The 23,559-nt window shown below is 47.5% G+C and overlaps 2 protein-coding genes across 3 annotated transcripts in view; one reads left to right on the top strand and one right to left on the bottom strand.

Annotated features, from left to right (window-relative positions):
- Positions 1–23,559, bottom strand: part of ralgps2 (Ral GEF with PH domain and SH3 binding motif 2) — a 109,930-nt gene that overhangs the window by 1,185 nt on the left and 85,186 nt on the right. Inside the window, exons 10-19 of the mRNA XM_083647713.1 lie at positions 8,436–8,573; positions 7,888–7,978; positions 6,750–6,817; positions 6,458–6,596; positions 6,028–6,179; positions 5,879–5,933; positions 5,128–5,205; positions 3,908–4,013; positions 1,830–1,922; positions 644–749 (exon numbers count right to left, since the gene is read on the bottom strand). Coding sequence (XP_083503839.1) covers positions 644–749; positions 1,830–1,922; positions 3,908–4,013; positions 5,128–5,205; positions 5,879–5,933; positions 6,028–6,179; positions 6,458–6,596; positions 6,750–6,817; positions 7,888–7,978; positions 8,436–8,573 — 1,026 coding nt within the window. The remainder of the gene's footprint in view (positions 1–643; positions 750–1,829; positions 1,923–3,907; positions 4,014–5,127; positions 5,206–5,878; positions 5,934–6,027; positions 6,180–6,457; positions 6,597–6,749; positions 6,818–7,887; positions 7,979–8,435; positions 8,574–23,559) is intronic.
- The window catches only part of angptl1a (angiopoietin-like 1a), a 39,536-nt gene continuing 27,285 nt past the window's right edge, over positions 11,309–23,559 (top strand). For both annotated transcript variants that reach the window (XM_083647715.1, XM_083647714.1), the window contains exon 1: positions 11,309–11,599. The gene's annotated coding sequence lies outside the window, so the exon portion shown is untranslated. The remainder of the gene's footprint in view (positions 11,600–23,559) is intronic.

Genomic DNA, 23,559 nt, shown 5'->3' with positions numbered 1-23,559 from the left:
CATGATACTATGCAGCTATGTAGACAACAAGGTTTGGTCTTCTGCATTCACTTGGCGGGGCAAATGAAATAAGCGTGCAAATGTGATACTTTGTGATGTCACAAAGTTATGGAAGTCAAAACGGCTTGTTGGTGTGGCTTTATCTGGAGAACATGTGCTGTGAGACTTCCATGATGTTTATATAGCACGCCCAAGTCCTTTATAATCAAAGAAGCAGTGAAATCATGTTTTTCACTAAATGTGATCTTTAAGGCTCTGTCCATACAGTATGTATACAGCTATTTTTGAAAACATAGTATTTTCTCTGCATTTTGGCGTCCGCCCGCCACACAAAAACACTGTTTTATCTCACTGAAAACTGAGCTTTTGGAAAACACATCCCAAGGTGGAGATTTTTCAAAACACTGTTTTCCTGTATTCCTGTGGACAGGGCCTAAGTGTTACATCATTTTCAGAGACCCTTTCTATTAGAGTGTGTGTGTGTGTGTGTGTGTGTGTGTGTGTGTGTGTGTGTGTGTGTGTGTGTGTGTGTGTGTGTGTGTGTGTGTGTGAGAGCGCGTGCGTGCGTGCGTCTGTGTGTGCGTGTGTTTTTGAGCGTGCATGAGTGTCTGTGTCTGTGTGTGTTTGTGTGTCTCAGTCTGACCGTGCTCAGAGTCGGTCAGCAGGAAGACGTCAGGATGCTCGGGGTCGTCGGCCATCATGGCCATCAGGCCCACCACACACACACTCTTAGTGGACGTCGACTTGAACTGGGGCAGAGAAAGAGAAAAGCACATTCAGTCTCCTTCTCTTCATGATTGCCGCTAGCTGTGTGTAAAACACGCCTTCATTTAAAATGCTGCAGCCATGGCTGTAGGAAATGATACAACAGCTTTAAGGTGCATGATGTGTGTAACTGCTCGCGGTCTCGCCTGTGAGCCTGAGTGTGCACTCCAGCAGGTTCTCATTAGCCTGTGAGTGACACACAGGGCTGCAGTGATGTCATGGCTCTCATTATCCAATGAGTGCTACCATCTGTCTGTCCCCCTGCTGCGCCAGAGCCCCTCCCCTCCCCTCTCCACACACACACACACACACACACACACACACACACACACACACACACTAATTACTGCATCTCCCCATCGACCCCTCTATGCTCATTTGCATCCTGTTTATTCCTGTCCTCATTGTCCCAACACTGTAGCCCCGCCCCTTCCCTCCTCTCTCCTCCCCTCTCTGCTCTCCTCTGAGCTCCTGTACAGTTTCAATAAATGTCCCCCTGTCAAACGGAGACAGTCCAAGTACTTTCACACACAAACACAGATGTGTACACTCCGCTAGTTTTTAGTGGAAAACAAATCCCATTCCACTCCCTGTAATTCCAGCTAAGCATACAGAACTTGTCTGCCCTCTTTGGCATAATTTAATTTCTCTGGTATTCATACAAGAATGAAGAAACAGCTGAATGTGAGCATGAGCCGAGGCTGCATTTTGCCCTCGGTTCTTATTGTTCGGCGACACTTTCAAAGCTCAGACGTCAACATCCCGCTCCTTATGCCCATAAAACTGAGCACATTTTGAGGCTGTTTCCTGTAGTTTGTATCTTTCCGTCCTCGCCCCTACGCGCCGCACTGCAGTTCACATGGAAGAAGACTCAAACCTGCATATTCAGGCGTCTCTGTGCGATTACCTGGTGCACACCTGAGCTTAAATGCAATTTTTTTCACCTGCCTAAACAAACCAAACTAAAGGTTAAGCTGCTCCAAACATGCACCCTTAAAAGAGAAGTTTCAGTTTGTTAAAAGCAGGTGGAGATGGACCAGTGTGTGTTTGTGTGCACTACTTACGTGCTTTCTCTCAGTGCCCTTCAGGGACTTGGCATGGTAGTAGTAGAGCTGAGTTCCACACAGAGCTACCCAGTACTTTGTCCAGGAAGCCACCTGGGGGGGCAAAGGTGACATTCAGTCACAACTGCACTACAGCCTGACTGGGTCAATGCAATACAGTACTACAATATGGCTCTCATCAGCATATGACATGTTGGGCTAATATTTTTTTACCAAATACCTCGATATTCATATTGCGACAATATTGTAGGGATGACTATTGGTGCTTTCACAAAATATGTACACAATGAGATTTTTGAAAAATAATCATCAGTAATGTGGGATATAAGTGGGTAAAGGCAAATAATAGAAAAGCTAGAACAGTCTGGTAAGCTCAGAAAATGACATCCCTTAACTGTAATAGGCTAGTTGCACGTGGTGACATAGTTCTATTTACACCTACGAGGGTGTATGAGCGTGTACTTCTGCTCCCGACTCATTCACCCAGAGAAAGAGAAGATGCCAATGTTTATAGAGACTTTAGAAGATACTGTATAAAGTATTTTTGGTTTTACACGGGCCTAAGCTAAAGAAGGGCTTCACCATGTACGTTACATCTCCAGTTGCATCAATATATGAAGGTAATTGACTTAAACTTAGTAGCTTAGTAGCTAATTTGGCAATGTAGTTGCCACAGAGGGTTGGCTAGCTTGCTAACTTAACGAGCTAGCTTTGCTAACGTAAGGTTGCCTATGACCTAGTGTGATGATAACGTGATATTGTCCCCAGCAGGCTATCAAATAAAGATCAACAAACAAACAGTGAGCATCAGAGGGAACGCTATCTGCCACAGCAGGTCTATGAGGAAACACGAGAGACCAATGAATGAGTTTCATCAAACAGGAAGTACTCTGCCGCACACCACGACCGCGGAAGTAGAACGTCGCCGCCCCGTGCAACAAGCCTATGCAGCCTTTAAAATGAGGAAAAGACGACACTTATTACAATATATTATATTACAATATCCACTATCTAAGATAATATTTAGTCTCATATCACGATACGATATCGATATAGTATCGATATATTGGCCAGCCCTAATGACAAGCAGCTTCAAGTATCCAAGAAGAAGTAATGCAAGGAGCCTTTTGTGAAGAAGTTGGTAAACATCTTCTAACAAGCGCGCCAGCTATACAGTGTGCTGTCAGCAGGCTTTGAAGAGGAAACCCTGTGGGATGTTGTTTGTGGCTTTGTGGCTGCTTCAGTGCTGCATCACATACCTAGGAAGCCACAACTGGGACAGATAAAGATACATGAGAAGGTTAGAAAGGCAGAGAGAGAGAGAGAGAGGGGATAAATAATAGCAAGGGAGACCACACCCCTGTTGTGATGGTTTGGGGAAGGAAAAGTTGTTTCCAGTCCATGCTTGGTCGGACGGCTGGAGGGAGAGTGAACGTCCTTTTCTAAATTAGCATCAAGTTCTATCTAGAGAAAAGGGCTGAACGCTTCTGAGACTAACACAAGGAAAATAATGAGAGTGAGGAGACGGAGGGGATGGAATGTGAAAGAAAGCAAGAGTGTGAAGTGAACAGCTAATTCATACTCCTGGTGTTAAGAGGTTTGCCCTGACGACACGGGCAGAAAACGCTTGAGACCTCGTTACTGTACATCATCAAAAGGAGCTCATAAATCACCTACAGGATCACCTATGTCAGTCTTATGTAAGTTATGGTGCCTACAACAGAGAGCTCCACATTTGTTTGCAGCCAAAATGAGAATAGGAGAATCTCGGTGCAGAGAAGAGAAATGGCGTATGGGCAAAAGGACAACATAAAGAAAGGGGACAGAAATACTGGCATCATCAGTGAGACAGACAGACAGACAGACAGACAGACAGACAGACAGACACACACACAGGGAAGTGTGCAGGTTTATGAGTCTCCAAGGCCCACTTGTGTTTTGGAGACAACTTTTATTGCACGTCTGCTCCAGGACTCACCCCGTATACCTGGAGGTTCTCGTGTATGCACAGCACATGTGCACATATACAGTACATGTACTGTAAGTATGTGTGTGTGTGTGTGTGTGTGTTCTCTCACCGTGGGTTTCTTGCCCTCCTTGAGGACAGTCTTGCGTTTCAGGACCCCCTGGACTGTGACCGCTCCAGGATACAAGTGAACTGCAAGCTCTTCTGACTCCGCTGAGCTACAGTAGGACAGAGAATAACATTACTCCCTACATACACCCAGACACACACACGCGCAGGCAAACATGCATATCCTCACGGCACACACACACACACGCAGGATCAAAACAGAAATGATGAAGTAGTAGTAGTAGTAGTAGTAGTAGTAGTAGTAGTATAGGCAGATTCAATCTGCAAAGCACTCTTACTTATCAAAAAGAATCTGCTTTAACGCTTTAACTCATGATTTATGAGGGGGTTTTCCACCACACCTATTTGGCCTGATGTGTATTTACAGAACTGAATTTCACAGATATCAATCTTTGCACTGCTATCTGCCGGGAGCAGAGCAGAGAGAGGGCAAGGTGGTGTGCAGATTGTGTCTGTCTGGAGGATCAGAGCAGGAAGCCTGGTGCAGGAGCCCCGTAAAGCCTGGTGGAAAGAGAGACAGAGAGACAGAGAGAGAGAGACAGAGAGGGAGAGAGAAAGAAAGAGAGACAGAAGGGAGACCCAGCCCTAACCGCAAGGGCCATCTCATATGGGACGCCCATGAGAACTGGCTGCAATCATACATAATAATCCTGAGAGTCTGTTCCTCTCTACCTTAGGAATGAGGATGCAACCCTTGTTTCCAGCAACACATGGAGCTCAATGTGACTATGGAAACTCACTTTTAGCTCCAAGCGATTAAATATCTTGGAAACCTATCAGAAGAACTCTAGGTGGACTCTAAACGCAATGTATGTGTGTGTGTGTGTGTGTGTGTGTGTGTGTGTGTGAGAGAGAGTGTGTGTGTGTGTGTGTGTGTGTGTATGTGCGTGCGTGTGTGTGGGCAGGCACACGCATGCACATGTCTGAGAAAGCAAGAGCCAGATGATAGACTGATGGTTGGCAGCATGAGAGCAAAGAGAGAGAATCATAACCCCTGAGCCAGAGCAGACCCTTTACCCAACACAAGATTTCACCCGTGCACACACACAGACACACACGCCTTCCCACCACCGGATTAGCCCGCGGCTACACACACTCTAAGCACCAGCACACAGTGGCCCCTGGCAGGGGCAGAGGGGCATGGAGGAGGAGGCTGAGAGAGGGTTTGGTTCGTGTCAGGTTTGTTCGGGTCGGGAAGGATACCTGCTGGGCCTCAGGACTCCTCTGTAGGGGATGCGGGCCACGCGGGTCACTGGGCCCAGAGAGTGATAGAACCGAGTCCTGTTCAGAATAGGATAGGGGGGCACGGAACACTGTTAAGGTGTGTGTGCGCGGGTGTTTTTGTTTTGTGCTTTGGCAAATTACATGGGTTAAGGTTGGATGAAGGAGTGGTCATCTGGCATAGTACTGTTAGAAGAGTTACTGTGGGGGTTTGTGGTTATAGAGATGTTAAAGGATTTAGAAGATTGAGGTTTTGGAAAGGAGGTTAAGATGAGTTTCAGGCATGTCGGTTTGTGGGCCAGGAGGACCATGTTTGGTTCAGGACTGTTATTGGCACACTGGGACTACTGGTTAGGGGGTTCAGCTGTCAAGCGCACACATAAGTTGTTAATACATTTCAGGTTGCCAGAGGAGGAGTGTCTTTTATATCTTCGCTAAAGGCTGAGAAGAGCAGTGGAGGAATGAGGCATGACGGCCTTGGCTGCAAAGCTAAAAGCAACGCTGCTGATGGCGTGTGTAGGACATGTTTGAAAGACGTCATTGTGCGTAGCTGTATTGTGAGGCCAGAGCATCACACACCATTCAGTCACAACAGGGGCGGGGCTACTTTACCGTGGACCTTTTCTAAGTGGATGTTATCAGAAAGCTGCGGTGACATGTATTAGCCTATCAGAAAGCAGTAGTGACATGTATTAGCCTATCAAAAAGCAGCGCTGACATGTATAAGCCTTACCTCTCGAAAGCTGGCCAAGACATCTCTTCGCTGAGCTCAGAGCCCTCGCTGCTCCCTGCACACAAAGATACAAATGATCGTGTCAGACGCAGCTCGGCGTGACGGCAAATACTAATTGTGCCCCCGTGTTGATTACGCGTGCGCCTTACCGAGCGAGATCCCGCTAGACAGAGTGGAGCTCTCGGCGTGTCCTCTGGTGGGAGTGTGGCTCTCCATGACACTGTCGTCCAACAGGTGGCGAGAACCGGCATTGGGGAACGTAGCACTTTTAAACTCTACCGTATTCATCTTATGGATAAAACTATGTAGACATACATGTAAGAGTACAGCAGTGACAGAGAGAAACAGAGGGGGGGAGAGAGAGAGAGAAAAGAGAGAGGGGTTAATGCTTTTGCTTCATGAAGATCTGCTTTTTTAATGTTGATTTTTATTGTATTTATTTTTTGAGTCCATCTTGTGGCGTTTCCTCCATAAGACTACATGGTTCCTCCATAAGACTACATGGTTCCTCCATAAGACTACATGGTTTACAACAACAATGCCTTCCCAAATCCCTGATGAGCGCGTGACTGTACTGACTTGTAGCCCAGGCTGTGGCACTTCCTGTGTCCATGGGGCAGCAGGTTCCTGGGGGAGGGGGGCGTGGCCGGGACTTTGATTCCTTCAGCTGCTACCGTACCCTTACGGCCGCAGAGAGGAGATGCCGACGCTTCCTGGCCTGTAGGGGGCAACGGGAGGGAAGGACAGCGTTACAGACCCAGAAGGGTAGAGAGAGAGAGAGAGATGAAGAGATGCGGAACAGGTTTAATTTGATGTCTAAAACCCATTTGTTGCGACTGACACTGTTTCTTAAGTTCTGCGAATAACTCACCGACAAGGTCCTCTTTGGAGACGTTAGCTCGTGGTGTGCTGGTGGCTGGCTCAATCTTCAGTGACAACCTGGATAAAGAATATTACTCAATCCATGAACTTGAACTCATTTTCAATTAAAGGTCCCATTCCGTGCAAAAGCTGTTTTTACTTGTAAATGCATATATACTGCTGTCATCCCTCCCTGTAATGAGTGGTCACAAGCTCAGAACTGCCACAGTTGGATTTGTCCCTATCCAGCTTCCCCCTGCAGTCTCCTTCAAGCCACACCCCCTAACGCTCTGTTTCCCAGAGGGGGATTGGGATGTCACGAGCTTCCTCACGCATACTGCGCGGGTCTCTCTCACACAAGCTACCTGCACCATTTTGTCTATAGCCACAAAATTAACACTTCTAGCTGGAGCGACGCCAACTGTACATGATCCAGCAACTGCGGAGGTGCATTCGGTAAGTCTAGGCATTTTTTAGATGTCCTCTTTAGCGTAGCGTTGCTAACGTTAGTTGTTGACACAACCTAGCGTGCTGGTCCACAGACGCTAATCTGATTGGCCGCTGGGAGCCTGGGGCGGGCTCTCCCTCAGCGGCCAATGGGAACTGTTAGTTCTGAATATATTATAGAAACAGACCATTCTTGGGACGCAACGAGATGAGGAAGGGACAACTCCGTCACAACAAACATGTTAACTTACAAACAAAATGAGAAACAGTATAAAAAAACAAAAAAACACCTGAGTATTGGGCAGTAAAGTAAAGTAATGTAACGCATTACTGTAATTTTATTACTTTTCCAGTAACTAGTAATGTAAGGGATTACAATTTCCGAAACAGTAATTATATTACAGCTACTAATCCATGTAACTTCAAGTTACTGCACTTTTCGGAAGGGGGGTAGCACAAGTAATATAGTAATGTAATGAGTAATCTAACAAATTAAATAAAGTAATTGTATTACTTTTTAAAGGAGTAATCAGTAATAAATAACTAATTACATTTCTTGAGTAACTTGCCCAACACTGGTACACAGTGGAGCAGCCAAACAGCCAACAAAGTTGCTGCTTTTGTGTCACTGCTTTTACATCAGTCCCTGAACACTATGTAGCACCATGACATAACTTCAAAAGAACAAACTTTTGTCTTACTTGTAGTTGTCGTCCTCCACAAACTTCTGCAGCTCCTCGATATACCTGACTGAGTTGAGATACTTCTGGACATGAGGCAAGAATGGTATATCTGATACATGGGAAGACAATAAGAGAGAGAGACAGAGAGAGAGAGAGAGAGAGAGGGGGAGATAAATATATATAATATATATAATATATAATAATAATATTATATATATTTATAAGAAATATATAATAATAAAGGCTCTATATTAATGTTAATTAATGAAAGCCAACTCTTATGATTCATTGGGCCTTTATAAATGGTGTGTGTGTGTGTGTGTGTGTGTGTGTGTGTGTGTGTGTGTGTGTGTGTGTGTGTGTGTGTGTGGTTTCATAAGACATCTAGGCCATAAATCCGGTCTGGAGTGTGTATATTAAAGTAATAACAACATGACACCTTGTTGGTAATTGAGTATCTGCGAGATATGGCTATCTCAACCCACTTTGTGTGACTGACTGTGTGTGTGTGTGTGTGTGTGTGTGTGTGTCTGTGTGTGTGTGTGTGTGTCTGTCTCTAATCTCACCGTAGTTACAGGATCTCTGCAGGTCTGATATGATCCTGAGAATGTTGTTCATCAGGTTGGACCTCTGCTCGTGCTCCAGGATGCTGCCGGTGGAGGGGTAGGCTGAGTCTATGTAGGTCAGGTCGGACAGGTAGATACCTACAATAAAGAGGAGGGGTAGGCTGAGTCTATGTAGGTCATATCAGACAGGTAGAGATACCTACAATAAAGACGCAAGGAGACAAAGGAATATGTTGGATTAAACCAGGAAGTGTGCACAGCCCTTCTGCTGCCCCATCATCCTGCAGCAGGTCAAAGACCCAAGTGCAAGCCAAGTGAGGACAGAGCCCATCTGTGAGAGGCGTTGTTCCAAAGACCAATGGGGATACAAGAGCGTTCCAGACCACATACGACGAGCTTGGCTCATTAGAAAGCAAACGCACGTAGAGACAAACATGTTTGGACATCATGTTGTGATAAGCCAGATCTGCTTGGACGCACAATGATGTGCGAGTGCCATGCAGCTGCAGGTCTCTTGGTGTGAAGGATCATGGGTAAATACAGCCTAGTTGTTTGATATCTCATTAGCCAAAAACAGACAGGAATTAAAGCCCTGCACAAAGAGCTTTTATTTGCCCAAATTAATGCTGAGTTATGTCTCTCCATCTCTCCCTAGCGATGTCTGGCAGGCTTGGAGCAGAGCTCAGATTCTTAAGTCTCTAGTTACATAAATATTAACATTAGGAGACAAACCCGGGAGCAGCTTCTGACTCTTCTGCAAAGTGAGATGAACAAGTGTCAAAAAGTGAACTGTTGTTTCCTTCCATTCTCCCTTCCCTCCTCCTCCTCTTGTTCACTGCTTCTTTCCCATGCCAGAGTCAAGACCCAGTGCATGTGAGAGAACTTATCACACGTTAGACAGCATGATGACACCATGCCAGAGTCAAGACCCAGTGCATGTGAGAGAACTTATCACACGTTAGACAGCATGATGACACCATGCCAGAGTCAAGACCCAGTGCATGTGAGAGAACCTATCACACGTTAGACAACATGACACCTGGCCACACCCCCTTTTAGACAACATGATGACACCCGGCCACACCCCCTTTTAGACAACATGACGACACCTGGCCACACCCCCTTTTAGACAACATGACGACACCTGGCCACACCCCCTTTTAGACAACATGATGACACCTGGCCACACCCCCTTTTAGACAACATGATGACACCCGGCCACACCCCCTTTTAGACAACATGATGACACCTGGCCACACCCCCTTTTAGACAACATGATGACACCTGGCCACACCCCCTTTTAGACAACATGATGACACCCGGCCACACCCCCTTTTAGACAACATGACGACACCTGGCCACACCCCCTTTCTTGAAGAAAACAAACTGCATTACACAATCATCGTGTCGTGCACACACATTTACAGCCTGCACTCAAATAGTCCAAATACACATGTAGAAAATAAGTACTTTGACACCATAGCTACAGGCCTGGCCAAATACAAGGGTCAAACCTCGTCTTCAGGATGTCATAAACAACATCATCTGATTAGAACCAGAGAGAGAGAGAGAGAGAGAGAGAGAGAGAGAGAGAGAGAGAGAGAGAGAGAGAGAGAGAGAGAGAGAGAGAGAGAGAGAGAGAGCCAAAGGAGCACTTTACAAGGTTATGGAGACACAGCTGTGAGGGAGAGAGTGAGAGTTGGGGAGAGAAAGAGGAAGAGTGGGATACCAGAGGCTTAACCGCTAGAGCTGCTCATCTCAGAGCATGTCAATGGATAACAGCATTTAGTCATGCAGGACTCCATCCTGCCTGAACACAAACACACGCACACACACACACACACACACACACACACACACACACACACACACACACACACACACACACACACACACACACACACACACACACACGTGTTCAGGGAAACAGGTGGTTAGGCCACAGAGCCGCTTTGCATGTGTTTACATGATGTGTATGTCTGCACATACTGTGAAGACACTAGTATGAAGATCATCAAATCTGAAACCTGAGGGAATAATTGTGGTCTGTATTATGGGGAATGTCTCCTCCTCTGTCCTCCTCCTATTGGCTAAGGAAGATCGTTAAAATATTTCATGATCCCCCCTCGTGTGATCCCAACAGGCTCCCAACAGGATAAGAGCTTTGTTCAAGTCTCACACGCCAGAGACACATGAAACTAAATGACAGAGCCACGGCACGGGGTCAAGAAGCAGAGCGAGGAACGTCCACCAGGCCAGCTCAGATACACCTGGAGCTAGGCTCCTTCTCCAATAGCGCCACAAATCAGTTTTATCTGCCCAGCTGAGGCCCAGCAGGAAGCAGTTCTGAGACCCCACCAGCATTACAATCAGCCCCTCCCATTAGAGACGGAGAAAGTGTGTGTGTGTGTGTGTGTGTGTGTGTGTGTGTGTGTGTGTGTGGGGGGGGTGTTAGAGGGGTCTTGATCAAAGTACGAAGGAACAAGGCTCTCAAAGTAGCTTGTACCCCGTGTGCTCCAGACTCAACACAAACACTCGTGAATTCAAGCAGGTCATGTTACCTCTGACTCATTTCTCTTTCTTCTTTATTAGCGAAAATGGCGAGAGCCATTGTTGAGGATGGGAAACTCAACAAGGAGGTTCTGCTATTCTTTCTCTCTCCAGCAGGCTGACATCAGAGGTAGGCTGGGCCACTCCGAAAAAAGGAGAGAAAAAACAGCAATCTCCAACTCCCACACCCTCGTCCCCCTTCTCCTCCCCCTCTCTTCCTCCTTCCCTCCCCTCTTTCTCGTCTCCCCATCCTTTGTGAAAAACTCAAGGCATCAGTCACCAGAGCTCAGTCTGTTGAAGTGGCCAGCTTTTGAACCATGCCCCTGCCCCAGCCCCAGCCCAGCTGAGCCCCACGGACAGGAGCGCTTCTCTGGGCGGGAGGCCTCGACAGCAGGCCTTAAGACTCTGGGACTCTAGGACCACCAGGCTGATCTCCAGCACCGGGACAGAGGGACTCGGGGAGAGATAGCTCCCCAGGGAGGAGGCAGCAGACTGGGACAGAGAGAGAGAGAGAGATGAGTCCTGAGCACCGCAGCTCAGTGAAGACACAATACAACACACACACGTGAAACTAGAACTGCAGGAGACAGACTCACACCACTGCTAGCAGAAAGGTAAGCAGCTGGATGCTGCCAAGTTTGTTCTTTATCCCAAGTTTGCTCTTGGTGTGTGTGTGTGTGTGTGTGTGTGTGTGTGTGTGTGTGTTACAAAGTGTATAGAGTTGTAGAAGTTTTGCCAAAGACAACAATGTGGAAATGCGTAAGCTTGTTATCGTCTTCAACAATCAAGCGAGCATGATCAGAAGAATATCGTTGCAGTCCACTCTAGGGGAGCTGCTGATTACCTACAATGTGGAATTCTTCACTTACTGCAAGTTTTCCCTTTTGAACAAGCACTCCTATCCCATAAACAGCTGTATGGTATGGCTGCACCGGCACACTATAGACGTGTGTGTGTGTGTGTGTGCGTGTGTGTGTGCGTGTGTGTGTGTGTGCGCATGTGCGTGTGTGTGAGAGAGAGCAGCTGCGAGAGCTCTGGCTTACAGAGGTTAGGAGAGGTTAGGACGTTTCGTGACTGGAGACTCTGGCTGCAGACAGAAACATTTAGCAACGCTTCTTTGGCCTTTCCTCTGGAGACTGTGGACTGGTATATATATACAGCATCTGGAGGAATTGTATCATGTATATAATGTACAGATCAGATGTATATAATGTGACCTGTCTGTGACCCGTGTGAGGGGTGTACGAGAGGTGTATAGAATGAGGTATGAAGTATGTGTAGGCACGACCAGTGTGTAGGGCCATATTGACACAGGTTATGTGATAAGCAAATTGAATGAAAAAACAACGACAATCAGTGGTGCCTCAGTAGGTTGCCTTTTCAAGATCCGAGTGGGAGAAACATCCCAAATCTACTCTCCATCTTTACCCATCTTTACGTTCTTCATTTGAAACTTCAAACGCAGTCCTACTGAGATCTTTACCCATCTTTACGTTCTTCATTTGAAACTTCAAACGCAGTCCTACTCTATCTTTACTGAGGCAATACAGGGCAGATGTGATCTCTTTTTGACAGAACGCTGGCATGCATACTTCTGTTGTTTCTGAAGAGAGGCAGAGAGCTACAGAGAGAGAGAGAGAGACAGAGAGAAAATAAGAGAGACAGAGAGGTAAAGAGCAAGAGAGAAAAGGAGAGAGAGAGAGAAAAGGAGAGAATGAGAGGTAAAGAGAGAGAGAAAAGGAGAGAGGGGCAGAGTGAAAGAGAGAGAGAAAAGGAGAGAGAGACAGAGAGGTAAAGAGAGAGAGAGAGAAATGGAGAGAGAGAGACAGAGGTAAAGAGAGAGAGAGAGAAAAGGAGAGAGACAGAGAGGTAAAGAGAGAGAGAGAGAAAAGGAGAGAGAGACAGAGAGGTAAAGAGAGAGAGAGAGAAAAGGAGAGAGAGACAGAGAGGTAAAGAGAGAGAGAGAGAAAAGGAGAGACGGAGAGGTAAAGAGAGAGAGAGAAAAGGAGAGAAAACTAGAGAGAGACAGAGAGGTAGAGAGAGAGAAAAGGAGAGAGGCAGAGAGCGAAAGAGAGAGAAAAGGAGAGAGAGACAGAGAGGTAAAGAGAGAGAGGAGAGAGAGACAGAGGTAAAGAGAGAGAGAGAGAAAAGGAGAGAGAGAAAGAGAGGTAAAGAGAGAGAGAAAAGGAGAGAGAGACATAGAGGTAAAGAAAGAGAGAGAAAAGGAGAGAGAGATAGAGGTAAAGAGAGAGAGAGAGAGAAAAGGAGAGAGAGACAGAGAGGTAAAGAGAGAGAGAGAGAAAAGGAGAGAGAGACAGAGAGGTAAAGAGAGAGAGAGAGAAAAGGAGAGACAGAGAGGTAAAGAGAGAGAGAGAAAAGGAGAGAGAGACAGAGAGGTAAAGAGAGAGAGAGAGAAAAGGAGAGACAGAGAGGTAAAGAGAGAGAGAGAGAAAAGGAGAGACAGAGAGGTAAAGAGAGAGAGAGAAAAGGAGAGAGAGACAGAGAGGTAAAGAAAGAGAGAGAAAAGGAGAGAGAGACAGAGTTAAAGAGAGAGAGAGAAAAAAGGAGAGAGACAGAGAGGTAAAGAGAGAGAGAGAGAAAAGGAGAGAGAGACAGAGAGGTAAAGAGAGAGAGAGAGAAAAGGAGAGAGAGACAGAGAGGTAAAGAGAGAGAGAGAGAAAAGGAGAGAGAGACAGAGAGGTAAAGAAAAAGAGAGAAAAGGAGAGAGACAGAGAGGTAAAGAGAGAGAGAGAGAAAAGGAGAGAGAGACAGAGAGATAAAGAAAGAGAGAGAAAAGGAGAGACAGAGAGGTAAAGAGAGAGAGAGAGAAAAGGAGAGACAGAGAGGTAAAGAGAGAGAGAGAGAAAAGGAGAGAGAGACAGAGAGGTAAAGAGAGAGAGAGAGAAAAGGAGAGAGAGACAGAGAGGTAAAGAGAGAGAGAGAGAAAAGGAGAGAGAGACAGACTGAAAAACGATGAGGCAGAAAGAAAAGTAGGGCAGCATCAGAGCCAAGCAGAGCATTCCAGCAGAACACTTGAGGGAGTCTGATCTGATCAGATGGAGAGATTTGAGATCTGGAGCCAGCTTTGTTTGTTTTCCTTGGCTTTGGGTTTCCTGATACGGGCCGGCACCGGCCCAGCATGGCCGCGACAGCACCGGCCCAGCATGGCCTCCAGGGGGCGAGGAATGGAGCTGAATTAACCTGCTGCTGCAGTCGGGGGTTAAATCAATAAAATCAAACGTAATGAGGTGGTGACATGTCACTCGGCGAATGTTACAGATGGAGTTCACTAGCTTGTTCCTGAAATGCATGCACACGCACACACACACACACACACAAAATATGCAGTATTTTGTGGAATCCTCGATAGGAACTGGACTATTTCTTATAGAATAGAAGTCTCATTCATGGAGTTCCTGTTTGAACAAAAAACAAAACTGATGATACAATGTAACTGGACTCTAACCACATCCTCCTGTAGCGAGTGCACCACCAGTCACAACCTTGCCATGACAGTGAGCGCTTTGAACGCTAATGGTATCAATCTGCTGCGCCTCGGTATCACCACTCACAATTACGTCCAATGTTTTCACTTATCGGCGGGATCTGTGGCAAAGACTCAAAGCCACATCTGTGGATGTTGTAAGAGCGAGCGGGCGAGACAGGAGGCATGCAGGACACACGCATGCACGTCTTCAGACACACTAAGGCGCAGGTAACAAGACAAAGTGAGGGTACAGCGAAAGGCTAAGAAAACATCTCGTGAGCCGGTGCTTCTCTTTTGCTTCTCCACGGGAGCGATAAATCATCATTTAAATACTCCAATAACTCGTCCTGGAAGAGAAGCCAGCGCGCTAAACAGAGAGAGAGAGAAAGAGAAGAAAAGGCAGGAGTGGCTTTCTGAGAAGCTCCAGAACATTCCGTGCTGGAGCTCAAGTTCACCTGAGAACCTGTGTGCATGTGAGCTTTACATGGACCGTTAGCCTCCTATCCATCCATACATCCACTAACCATTCTCTTAACCCTCAGCTCACCTTGAACCATGAACCACGGCTGAAAACCTCTTTGATGTTTATGCTAATAAAAGTTTTTAGCGCTCCCTGGACAAGCCAATAAATTGCTGTCAGGCAGTATGGACAGCTAGTTTAACTGCTGCCCTCCTCCACCCGCCCGTCACACAGCGTGTTGTAACCCAGTAGGAGATTGATAGCTTGCTCCGCCCGCATCAGCCAACCGTGGTCCTGAGCCGTGGGGCGCAGGCCAGGGCCAATCATATCGTACTACTCTAACCTGAGGAAGTGTGTGTCTCTCCTTCACAAACACACATCTCTAGGGACAGCCTGAGGAAGTGTGTGTGTCTCTCCTTCACAAACACACATCTCTAGGGACAGCCTGAGGAAGTGTGTGTCTCTCCTTCACGAACACACATCTCTAGGGACAGCCCGGCTGATCTTATCATGACCGCAGAGCCCCGATACAGAAACAGATACACACAGATACACTGACGCACACATCGAAACGCGGAGGTGTTCAACAACACTGCTGCGTCCACGTGCGGTTAAAGCCGACCGCAGCTACAGCGATGAACTCACACACGGTTTGATACGATCTCTCTGAACACAAACCAGAACCTGTGTTCTGGCCCACAGGGTGGCCACTGGCCAGCAGAACTAGCAATGGATGGGGTGAGGAGGACTGAGGACCAACAAGAGAATTAGTTAAACCGAGACAACTGTGAGAAGAAGAGAGAGAGAGAGAGAGAGAGAGAGAGAGAGAGAGAGAGAGAGAGCGGGGTTGGTACAAGATTGGAAGAAAAGTCTTGTTTATCACTAGCCTGCTATCCAGCCCCTATGAATCACAATTTTCAGCACTCTTCAAATGTCCTTATAAATGAACCTTATGATATCGCCATGCAAACTCAGAGTGCTGAAAAGCGTGATTCATAGGAGCTGGACACCAGGCTAGTTTAGCTGTACTGTGAAGCTCATTTAGACACTCACTAATGACAACTTGGACACAGTTGAACGGACAGGTCACCATAGCAGGTCAGGCAGAAGGTAGGGGCAAACAGACAAGAGAAGCAGAGACACATAACCACATCCAGTCAGTGGGCACTGTGTGTGTGTGTGTGTGTGTGTGTGTGTGTGTGTGTGTGTGTGTGTGTGTGTGTGTGTGTGTGTGTGTGTGTGCGTGTGTGTGTGCGGCGTGTGTGCGTGCGTGCGTGTGTAATGTATATGCATGTTCTTCCATGTTGTTGGTTCAGCTAATAGAAAGCATGTGCCGTGTTGGGCTGAGGTGTGACTCAGAGCAGACATAACAACATTAAAAGCACGAGTGGCTGCAGGTCTTCTAAACATGATTCAGCCAAACTCCATAAAAATACACTTTAGTTCCTCCTGGCTCTCCTCTCTCCCCTGTCCCTCCTCCAGCCCTCTGCTAGTGAAACTGTCCCCTGTCCCTCCTCCAGCCCTCTGCTAGTGAAACTGTCCCCTGTCCCTCCTCCAGCCTTCTGCTAGTGAAACTGTCCCGTCCCTCCTCCAGCTCTCTGCTAGTGAAACTGTCCCCTGTCCCTCCTCCAGCCCTCTGCTAGTGAAACTGTCCCGTCCATCCTCCAGCCCTCTGCTAGTGAAACTGTCCCCTGTCCCTCCTCCAGCCCTCTGCTAGTGAAACTGTCCCCTGTCCCTCCTCCAGCCCTCTGCTAGTGAAACTGTCCCCTGTCCCTCCTCCAGCTCTCTGCTAGTGAAACTGTCCCCTGTCCCTCCTCCAGCCCTCTGCTAGTGAAACTGTCCCGTCCCTCCTCCAGCTCTCTGCTAGTGAAACTGTCCCCTGTCCCTCCTCCAGCCCTCTGCTAGTGAAACTGTCCCGTCCCTCCTCCAGCTCTCTGCTAGTGAAACTGTCCCGTCCCTCCTCCAGCTCTCTGCTAGTGAAACTGTCCCCTGTCCCTCCTCCAGCCCTCTGCTAGTGAAACTGTCCCCTGTCCCTCCTCCAGCCCTCTGCTAGTGAAACTGTCCCGTCCCTCCTCCAGCTCTCTGCTAGTGAAACTGTCCCCTGTCCCTCCTCCAGCCATCTGCTAGTGAAACTGTCCCCTGTCCCTCCTCCAGCCCTCTGCTAGTGAAACTGTCCCGTCCCTCCTCCAGCCCTCTGCTAGTGAAACTGTCCCCTGTCCCTCCTCCAGCCCTCTGCTAGTGAAACTGTCCCCTGTCCCTCCTCCAGCTCTCTGCTAGTGAAACAGTCCCCTGGTCCCTCCTCCAGCTCTCTGCTTGTGAAACTGTCCCCTGTCCCTCCTCCAGCTCTCTGCTTGTGAAACTGAACCCAACATAAGCAGAGGAAGCAGAGGCAAGTGGAAAGTGGTGACCTTAACCAAAGTGTGTAAAGGCACCTGAGCAGGATACCTAGCAGCTGATCCACCCACCACAATAAGAAGTCACTGAAGACGCTGGAAACTAACTGGGATCGATTTGTTCCGCGTGAGTGTGTGTCTATTGCGTGTGCAAGATGGGTGTGTGAGCAAAGAGGAGGCTGCTTGTTCTGGGATGTGTGTGTGGGGTGGGTGGGTGGGTGTGTGTGTGTGTGTGTGTGTGTGTGTGTGTGTGTGTGTGTGTGTGTGACGGAGTGATGGAGGAGGGTGTTGGGAGAGTCTTTATCTTGAGTATGTATGACAGGAAGAGAAGGGAGGCCTTGTATGAACTCTGTCCCCTGGGACACCTCTCCACTCAACAACAGCAGCACGTGACACTCGCATGTTTGTGCATTGATGTGTGAGTCTGTGTGTGTGTGTTTGTGTGTGTGTGTGTTAGTGTGTGCGTGTGTGTGTGTGTTTGAGAGGGAGAGGAGGTGCCCCCCCCCCCGCGTCTTCTACAAAGACCGATTGATTGCGTGGTTTGTGGAAGCAGGGGGTTTGCTGGATTTGGGGGGTGCTGCTTAGAGGATGGGTGGGGCTGCATCCTAATAGCACGCACTCACAGAGACCCCCACATGTCGACCTCTGAACCCAAACATCGGCCCACATGTTTAGAGTTTCACTACAGAAGAAGCAAAACAGATGGGGGGCCCAGGGGGGCCGTGGGGCTTTTGGGGGCTCCCTCCCCGGTAACACAGCCTACATCATTGGAGGAGGAGGAGGAGCACTCAGTAGCTGGGAAGCCGGAGGACGAGGGAACCGCTTCAGGGCGTTTTATTGGGTCGGTTGTATTCCAACCACAGGCCCATGTCTTCCGAATTCAAACTGCTTATTACAGCACAACTCCCTCCCCCTTTCATTCTTAAATCCTGGAGGAAGGCTCCAGTCCCAATTACATTTATAGTGCGTTAGACTGTCTTACATCAGACATGTGGAGAAAATGCTACGCTTTGTATTTGCCAATGATTTCCGCCTATTTTATGATCCTCTTTTATTATTTTCCAACATCAGCGGTTGAAAGCAGAGCAACATATCACACAGCATCACTCACACGGCACCTCCGGGTGTTTTTCTTCTGTTCCATTATAGTTATCACAATTTTAACGGGCCTTTTCCTGTTGCGTGCCTGGCCCGTCCTGGAACGGGGAATCCCTCTCTGTGTACTCCTCCCCAAGGTCTTTTCTGTCTTTTCCCACCATAATGTGGTTTTCTAATGCATTTCTCATTGTTCTAAGTCCAGTCACTTTCATTTGAATTTATTGTTTCATAATCTGGGAAGCCTATTAAGACCACATCTGTGCTATACAAATCAACCTCATTTTGGAGCTGCGCTGCATGTTTTCCAGTTGCCTTTACCTGAAAATCCCCCTTGTCCAAGATAACCTCACATCCTGACTCATTTCCCCCCTCGGAGTTTCATTCCAGCCTTATTCCAAACTGTTGACATGTTTCCTTAGTCCGTCAGCTCTTCTCCATTTGCCTGATTGGCTCTGTCACTAATTGTTAACATGTTTCAGCAGCACGTGAGAATGAGTCCATTTGTGTCTAAGCGAGACGGAGTGTGTGACCGGTCATGTCATTAGCCGGCTCCACTGACAGAGGGGCTGCTGATGTCATCTGTAGATGAAAGGCTGGCAGGGAGTTGGGAAGCAGCCAGAGACAAACAAGTAGACTCTACTGACAACATGGAGTTGAACCTCTACTGGGTACTAGAGGTTAAACTCCATAGAGGTTAAACTCCATGTTGTCATGTATTATAAAGCTTTGCTGTTGTTTACCGTCGCGGGTCCCACGTCTCTTTTCCAAGTCCTAGCCCTCTCCTCTCCTTCACTCATCCCCCTCTCTTCTCTCCCCTCTGCTCTTTCTTCTTCTAACCAGTGATGGATGTGTTGTGTGTGTTTTGGGGCAATGTTGGCCTTGTTGTGGGAAAGTCTGAGGGCCAGATGGGAGGTTGGAAGCGGGATTTCTAGAGGCTGGGAAACACATTGGCTATGAAAATATAGATACATTTGGTCCAAATCGTTCTCCCCTGCTTGTAGCACTGTAATCTATCAGGCTAGAGACTGACTGACACATGGCCATTGGTGAATCACTGCTGGATGCACTGTGACAAGGAGCTTTGAAGCCCACAGAAAGCTGTCAAAACAGAGAAGCTCCTGAGCTCATATCACAACACCAATACTGTGTCTACATACAGAGGAACCTAAAGCTACAAGACTGACATACGGCCGACGTGCTGAGGTAACAATCAACATTCATTATGCTGTTAACCAGAGGCTAAACCCATTTTTCCCATGTCGAGCGGTAACTTAAACGCCTCTCTTCCTTAATGAGCTCTCGGCTCATTTCCTGTCTGGCTCATGGTCATCTGTCAGAGCTCACAGGCAGGCAGCAGGCAGCAGGCAGCAGCCAGCAGGCAGCAGCCAGCACAGGGACTGATTCTGTCTTCTCCTCAGGTACGGCGGTAAGGACCGGTAATGAACATCAGGCCCCAAACAACAGCAAATGGAGGGAGATGGAAACAAACGTTTCCCAGTCAGCCACATGCACACACCTCCAGTGAGACAGGCTGCATCACATGCACACACCTCCAGTGAGACAGGCTGCGTGTGAGACAGCCACATGCACACACCTCCAGTGAGACAGGCTGCGTGTGAGACAGTCACATGCACACACCTCCAGTGAGACAGGCTGCCTCACATGCACACCTCCAGTGAGACAGGCTGCGTGTGAGGCAGCCACATGCACACACCTCCAGTGAGACAGGCTGCGTCACATGCACACTTCACATGCACACCTCCAGTGAGACAGGCTGCGTATGAGACAGCCACATGCACACACCTCCAGTGAGACAGGCTGCGTCACATGCACACCTCCAGTGAGACAGGCTGCCTCACATGCACACCTCCAGTGAGACAGGCTGCGTCACATGCACACCTCCAGTGAGACAGGCTGCGTGTGAGGCAGTCACATGCACACCTCCAGTGAGACAGGCTGCGTGTGAGGCAGTCACATGCACACCTCCAGTGAGACAGGCTGCGTGTGAGGCAGTCACATGCACACCTCCAGTGAGACAGGCTGCGTGTGAGACAGTCACATGCACACCTCCAGTGAGACAGGCTGCGTCACATCCACACCTCCAGTGAGACAGGCTGCGTCACATCCACACCTCCAGTGAGACAGGCTGCGTCACATGCACACCTCCAGTGAGACAGGCTGCCTCACATGCACACCTCCAGTGAGACAGGCTGCGTGTGAGACAGTCACATGCACACACCTCCAGTGAGACAGGCTGCGTGTGAGTGCTTGGTGAACTAACTTTGCCAAGGCGAGCCAAACCAAATGTCAAATACTGTAGTTACTCAGCTGTGGGCTGCATAAAGGGAACCGACCAAAAAAGGAGTGCAGGCTGAGCTCATATTCTGTGTGCAGAGCCAGGGGCAGAGGTGATATGTGACAGTACGCAGCGTGTGTGTGTGTGTGTGTGTGTGTGTGTGCGTCTCCATGTGTGTGCGTGCGTGCGTGTGTGTGTGGCTATCTTGCTGTGGTGGTTATTGGAGCAGCCTAAAGCGCCGTCATCCTGGTACTGTGGGCCTTTATCATTATTATTATTATTATTATTATTATTATTAGAGAAATCACCCCAAGCCTCAGAAAAGAGTCAGCTCTCCTGTCCCAGCCGAGTGCTGTAAGAACTGGCAGAGCTGTGTGCATCTCAAAAACAGGAGAGCTTTCAACTTGGTCTACTGAGACCGCCGACTGATCTAACACACAGGAGCCGCAGGAGATACAGGCTAGCCAGAGAGCTGCACACTTGCAGAACATGTGGTCTATTGTATACAGTGATGTGACTCGTTTCATCACGCCATCCTCCGCTGGATGAAAGACAGTGGCAATAACAAGAGCAAAGTAGGTGAGATACACACAACTACTGTAACTGTCTTTTCAATCAACCTGTCAATTAATCAGAGAGAGAGGGGGAGAGGGAGTGAAAGAGGGGAAGAGAGAAAGAGAGTTAAAAGGCTGTGGCCATATGTCTCTGGACTATTAATAACCATTAGTGAGGTGAGCACCCAGCGGTCCACTTAGGAAGACTTATGGAGCTAATACTGTTTCCATCATGTAACGTGGGCTGGGAGCGGCCCGCTTCCAGCCTGTTATCCCATACAATCACTCCACTCACTCCACTTGGACTTGGACATGTTGCCACATCTGTTACGGCAAACAAGAGTTGTTTATCAGAGAGTCCGAGCCAATGGCACATTTCTTGTTTGATTTTACAAGGGGGGGAAAGGGGGGAAAAAAGTGTTGTAATTTCTCTAATCCGCAGCATTTGCAGCCTGTGGCTTTTCGTATCTCGTTGCTCTCTGCTGCCAAGCTGAATTAGCCTGGCAAGAAAGAGGGGATGAGAGGCAAAAGAGCGGAGAGGGAGAAGGAAGGAAAAAGGAAGAACGGTATTGAAAAGGGAAGAGAAGCGTGCCGAGGCGAGGCGAGGAGGGAGCGGACGCAGAGAAGAGACGACTCAAAATGGAAAGACGGAGGCAGAGGAAAGAGTGCACATTAGTTCAGAGTGAAAGGGGGAACAGGAATATTTCATCTATGGGAGAGGCTCCATCTCATGCGCTAAGTTATGTTCATCAGGCCAAGCCAAGGAGGGGAAAACGGCCATGACCCACTTTCTACTCTTATTACGCTCTTTCTTATATAATATAGAGTATATTCTCTCTCTCTCCCTCTCTCTATTCTATTATATATTCTTATACAGTGCATATGAGTGGAATTTGCAAACTCCACGGTGTATCTTTTTAGTATTGTATTACATGACTATGGGCATTATATGAATATGGATTATGAGACAAGTTGAACCCAAAACCTGATTTATTTTTATCACGCAAATTCAAATGAAACAATCAAGACTGTGCCTGTGTTGCAATGCATTTGTAATAGCATGAAAGATACAGTTTGGGAATGCACTGTTTCTGCTCCAGTCAGGTCAACTTAAAGGGGGACTAACTCCCCCAGATGTTTGCTTGACATTTTGCTTGATTTGAAAAAACAAGGAAAGAAGCAGAAGAGCATCTCCTCTTGTCTCACTATACTCTTTGGCTGTGTTCAGACTCTTCAGATACATTTTTGATATTGGAGTGTATCAGAGCTACGTTATGAATATAGCCACGTTATAAACAACTAACCATATGGTCCGTATGGAAACAGTGTTACTCGAAATGGTTAAAAGTTCGATCAATTTGGTCATTCAGTGGTGTTTTACTGCCATGTAACATAATAACATTAGCCGCTGGCATTAACCACAGTAGCCTTTGAACCCATAGAGGGCACTTTTGCTGCTGAAAATGATACCATGTGTAGAATTCAGTTTGGTCTCAAATGTGGAGATGTTGACCAGAATCCTTCACACACCACCCCAAAAGCCATATTTGGTTAAAAACTGGGGTGGAAAGTGTTTTGGGGGTTAGTTACACTTTTTTTTTTAATAACTTAGTTAGTTACACTTTAACATACAGACTCAGTTTGGCAGATTTAACTACAGTCTGTTCTGAAAACATCGGAGGTATCTAGACAGGTGTGTGTTCATGTGTTCTGCTAAAACAGTATGATCTTAGTAATGAATGGCAAAGCGTGCAGATGTTATTTTTATTGCAAAACGCAGTGAGATTTACATTTTTAATCAAAAACCTGCCACATTGGCTTTGACATCTGCTGGTTCTGGCTTAACGATGCCAGCCAGCCATTACTGTTGAACAGATGTGCTTTGGTCAAGAGGGGCTGCTGCACCTCTCAGAGCCACAGTGAACTGATTAGTAGAGTGACCTCTACAGGAGCAGAGGTCTGTATGGCAATCTGCTCCTCTGTAAAATAAGTATATGACTTGCTGCATAGAATCCATTCTGAATCAAATGTAATAAGGTGGAAGGTTCTGCCCAGCGCGCACCTAGCTCACAATTGCTGAGCAGGTGAGCAAACTGCATGAGGCCCGGTATTACTAGCAATAATAATAATAATGATAATAATCAGTAAAACACGATACCAATGTATGCATGTACATGTATTGACTTTTTTCACCCAGCCCTAGAACATGAACACACATGTACAATATACACACAGCTTTACTTTCAGAGATGAGCAGGTTATGTTTGCTGCTCCCCCTCCTCCTCC

The sequence above is a fragment of the Poromitra crassiceps genome (assembly GCF_964638095.1).
Source record: "Poromitra crassiceps genome assembly, chromosome: 12".
Lineage (NCBI taxonomy): Eukaryota > Metazoa > Chordata > Actinopteri > Beryciformes > Melamphaidae > Poromitra > Poromitra crassiceps.
Note: the sequence above shows the minus strand (reverse complement) of the source record. Positions and strands in the feature narration are given on the sequence as shown.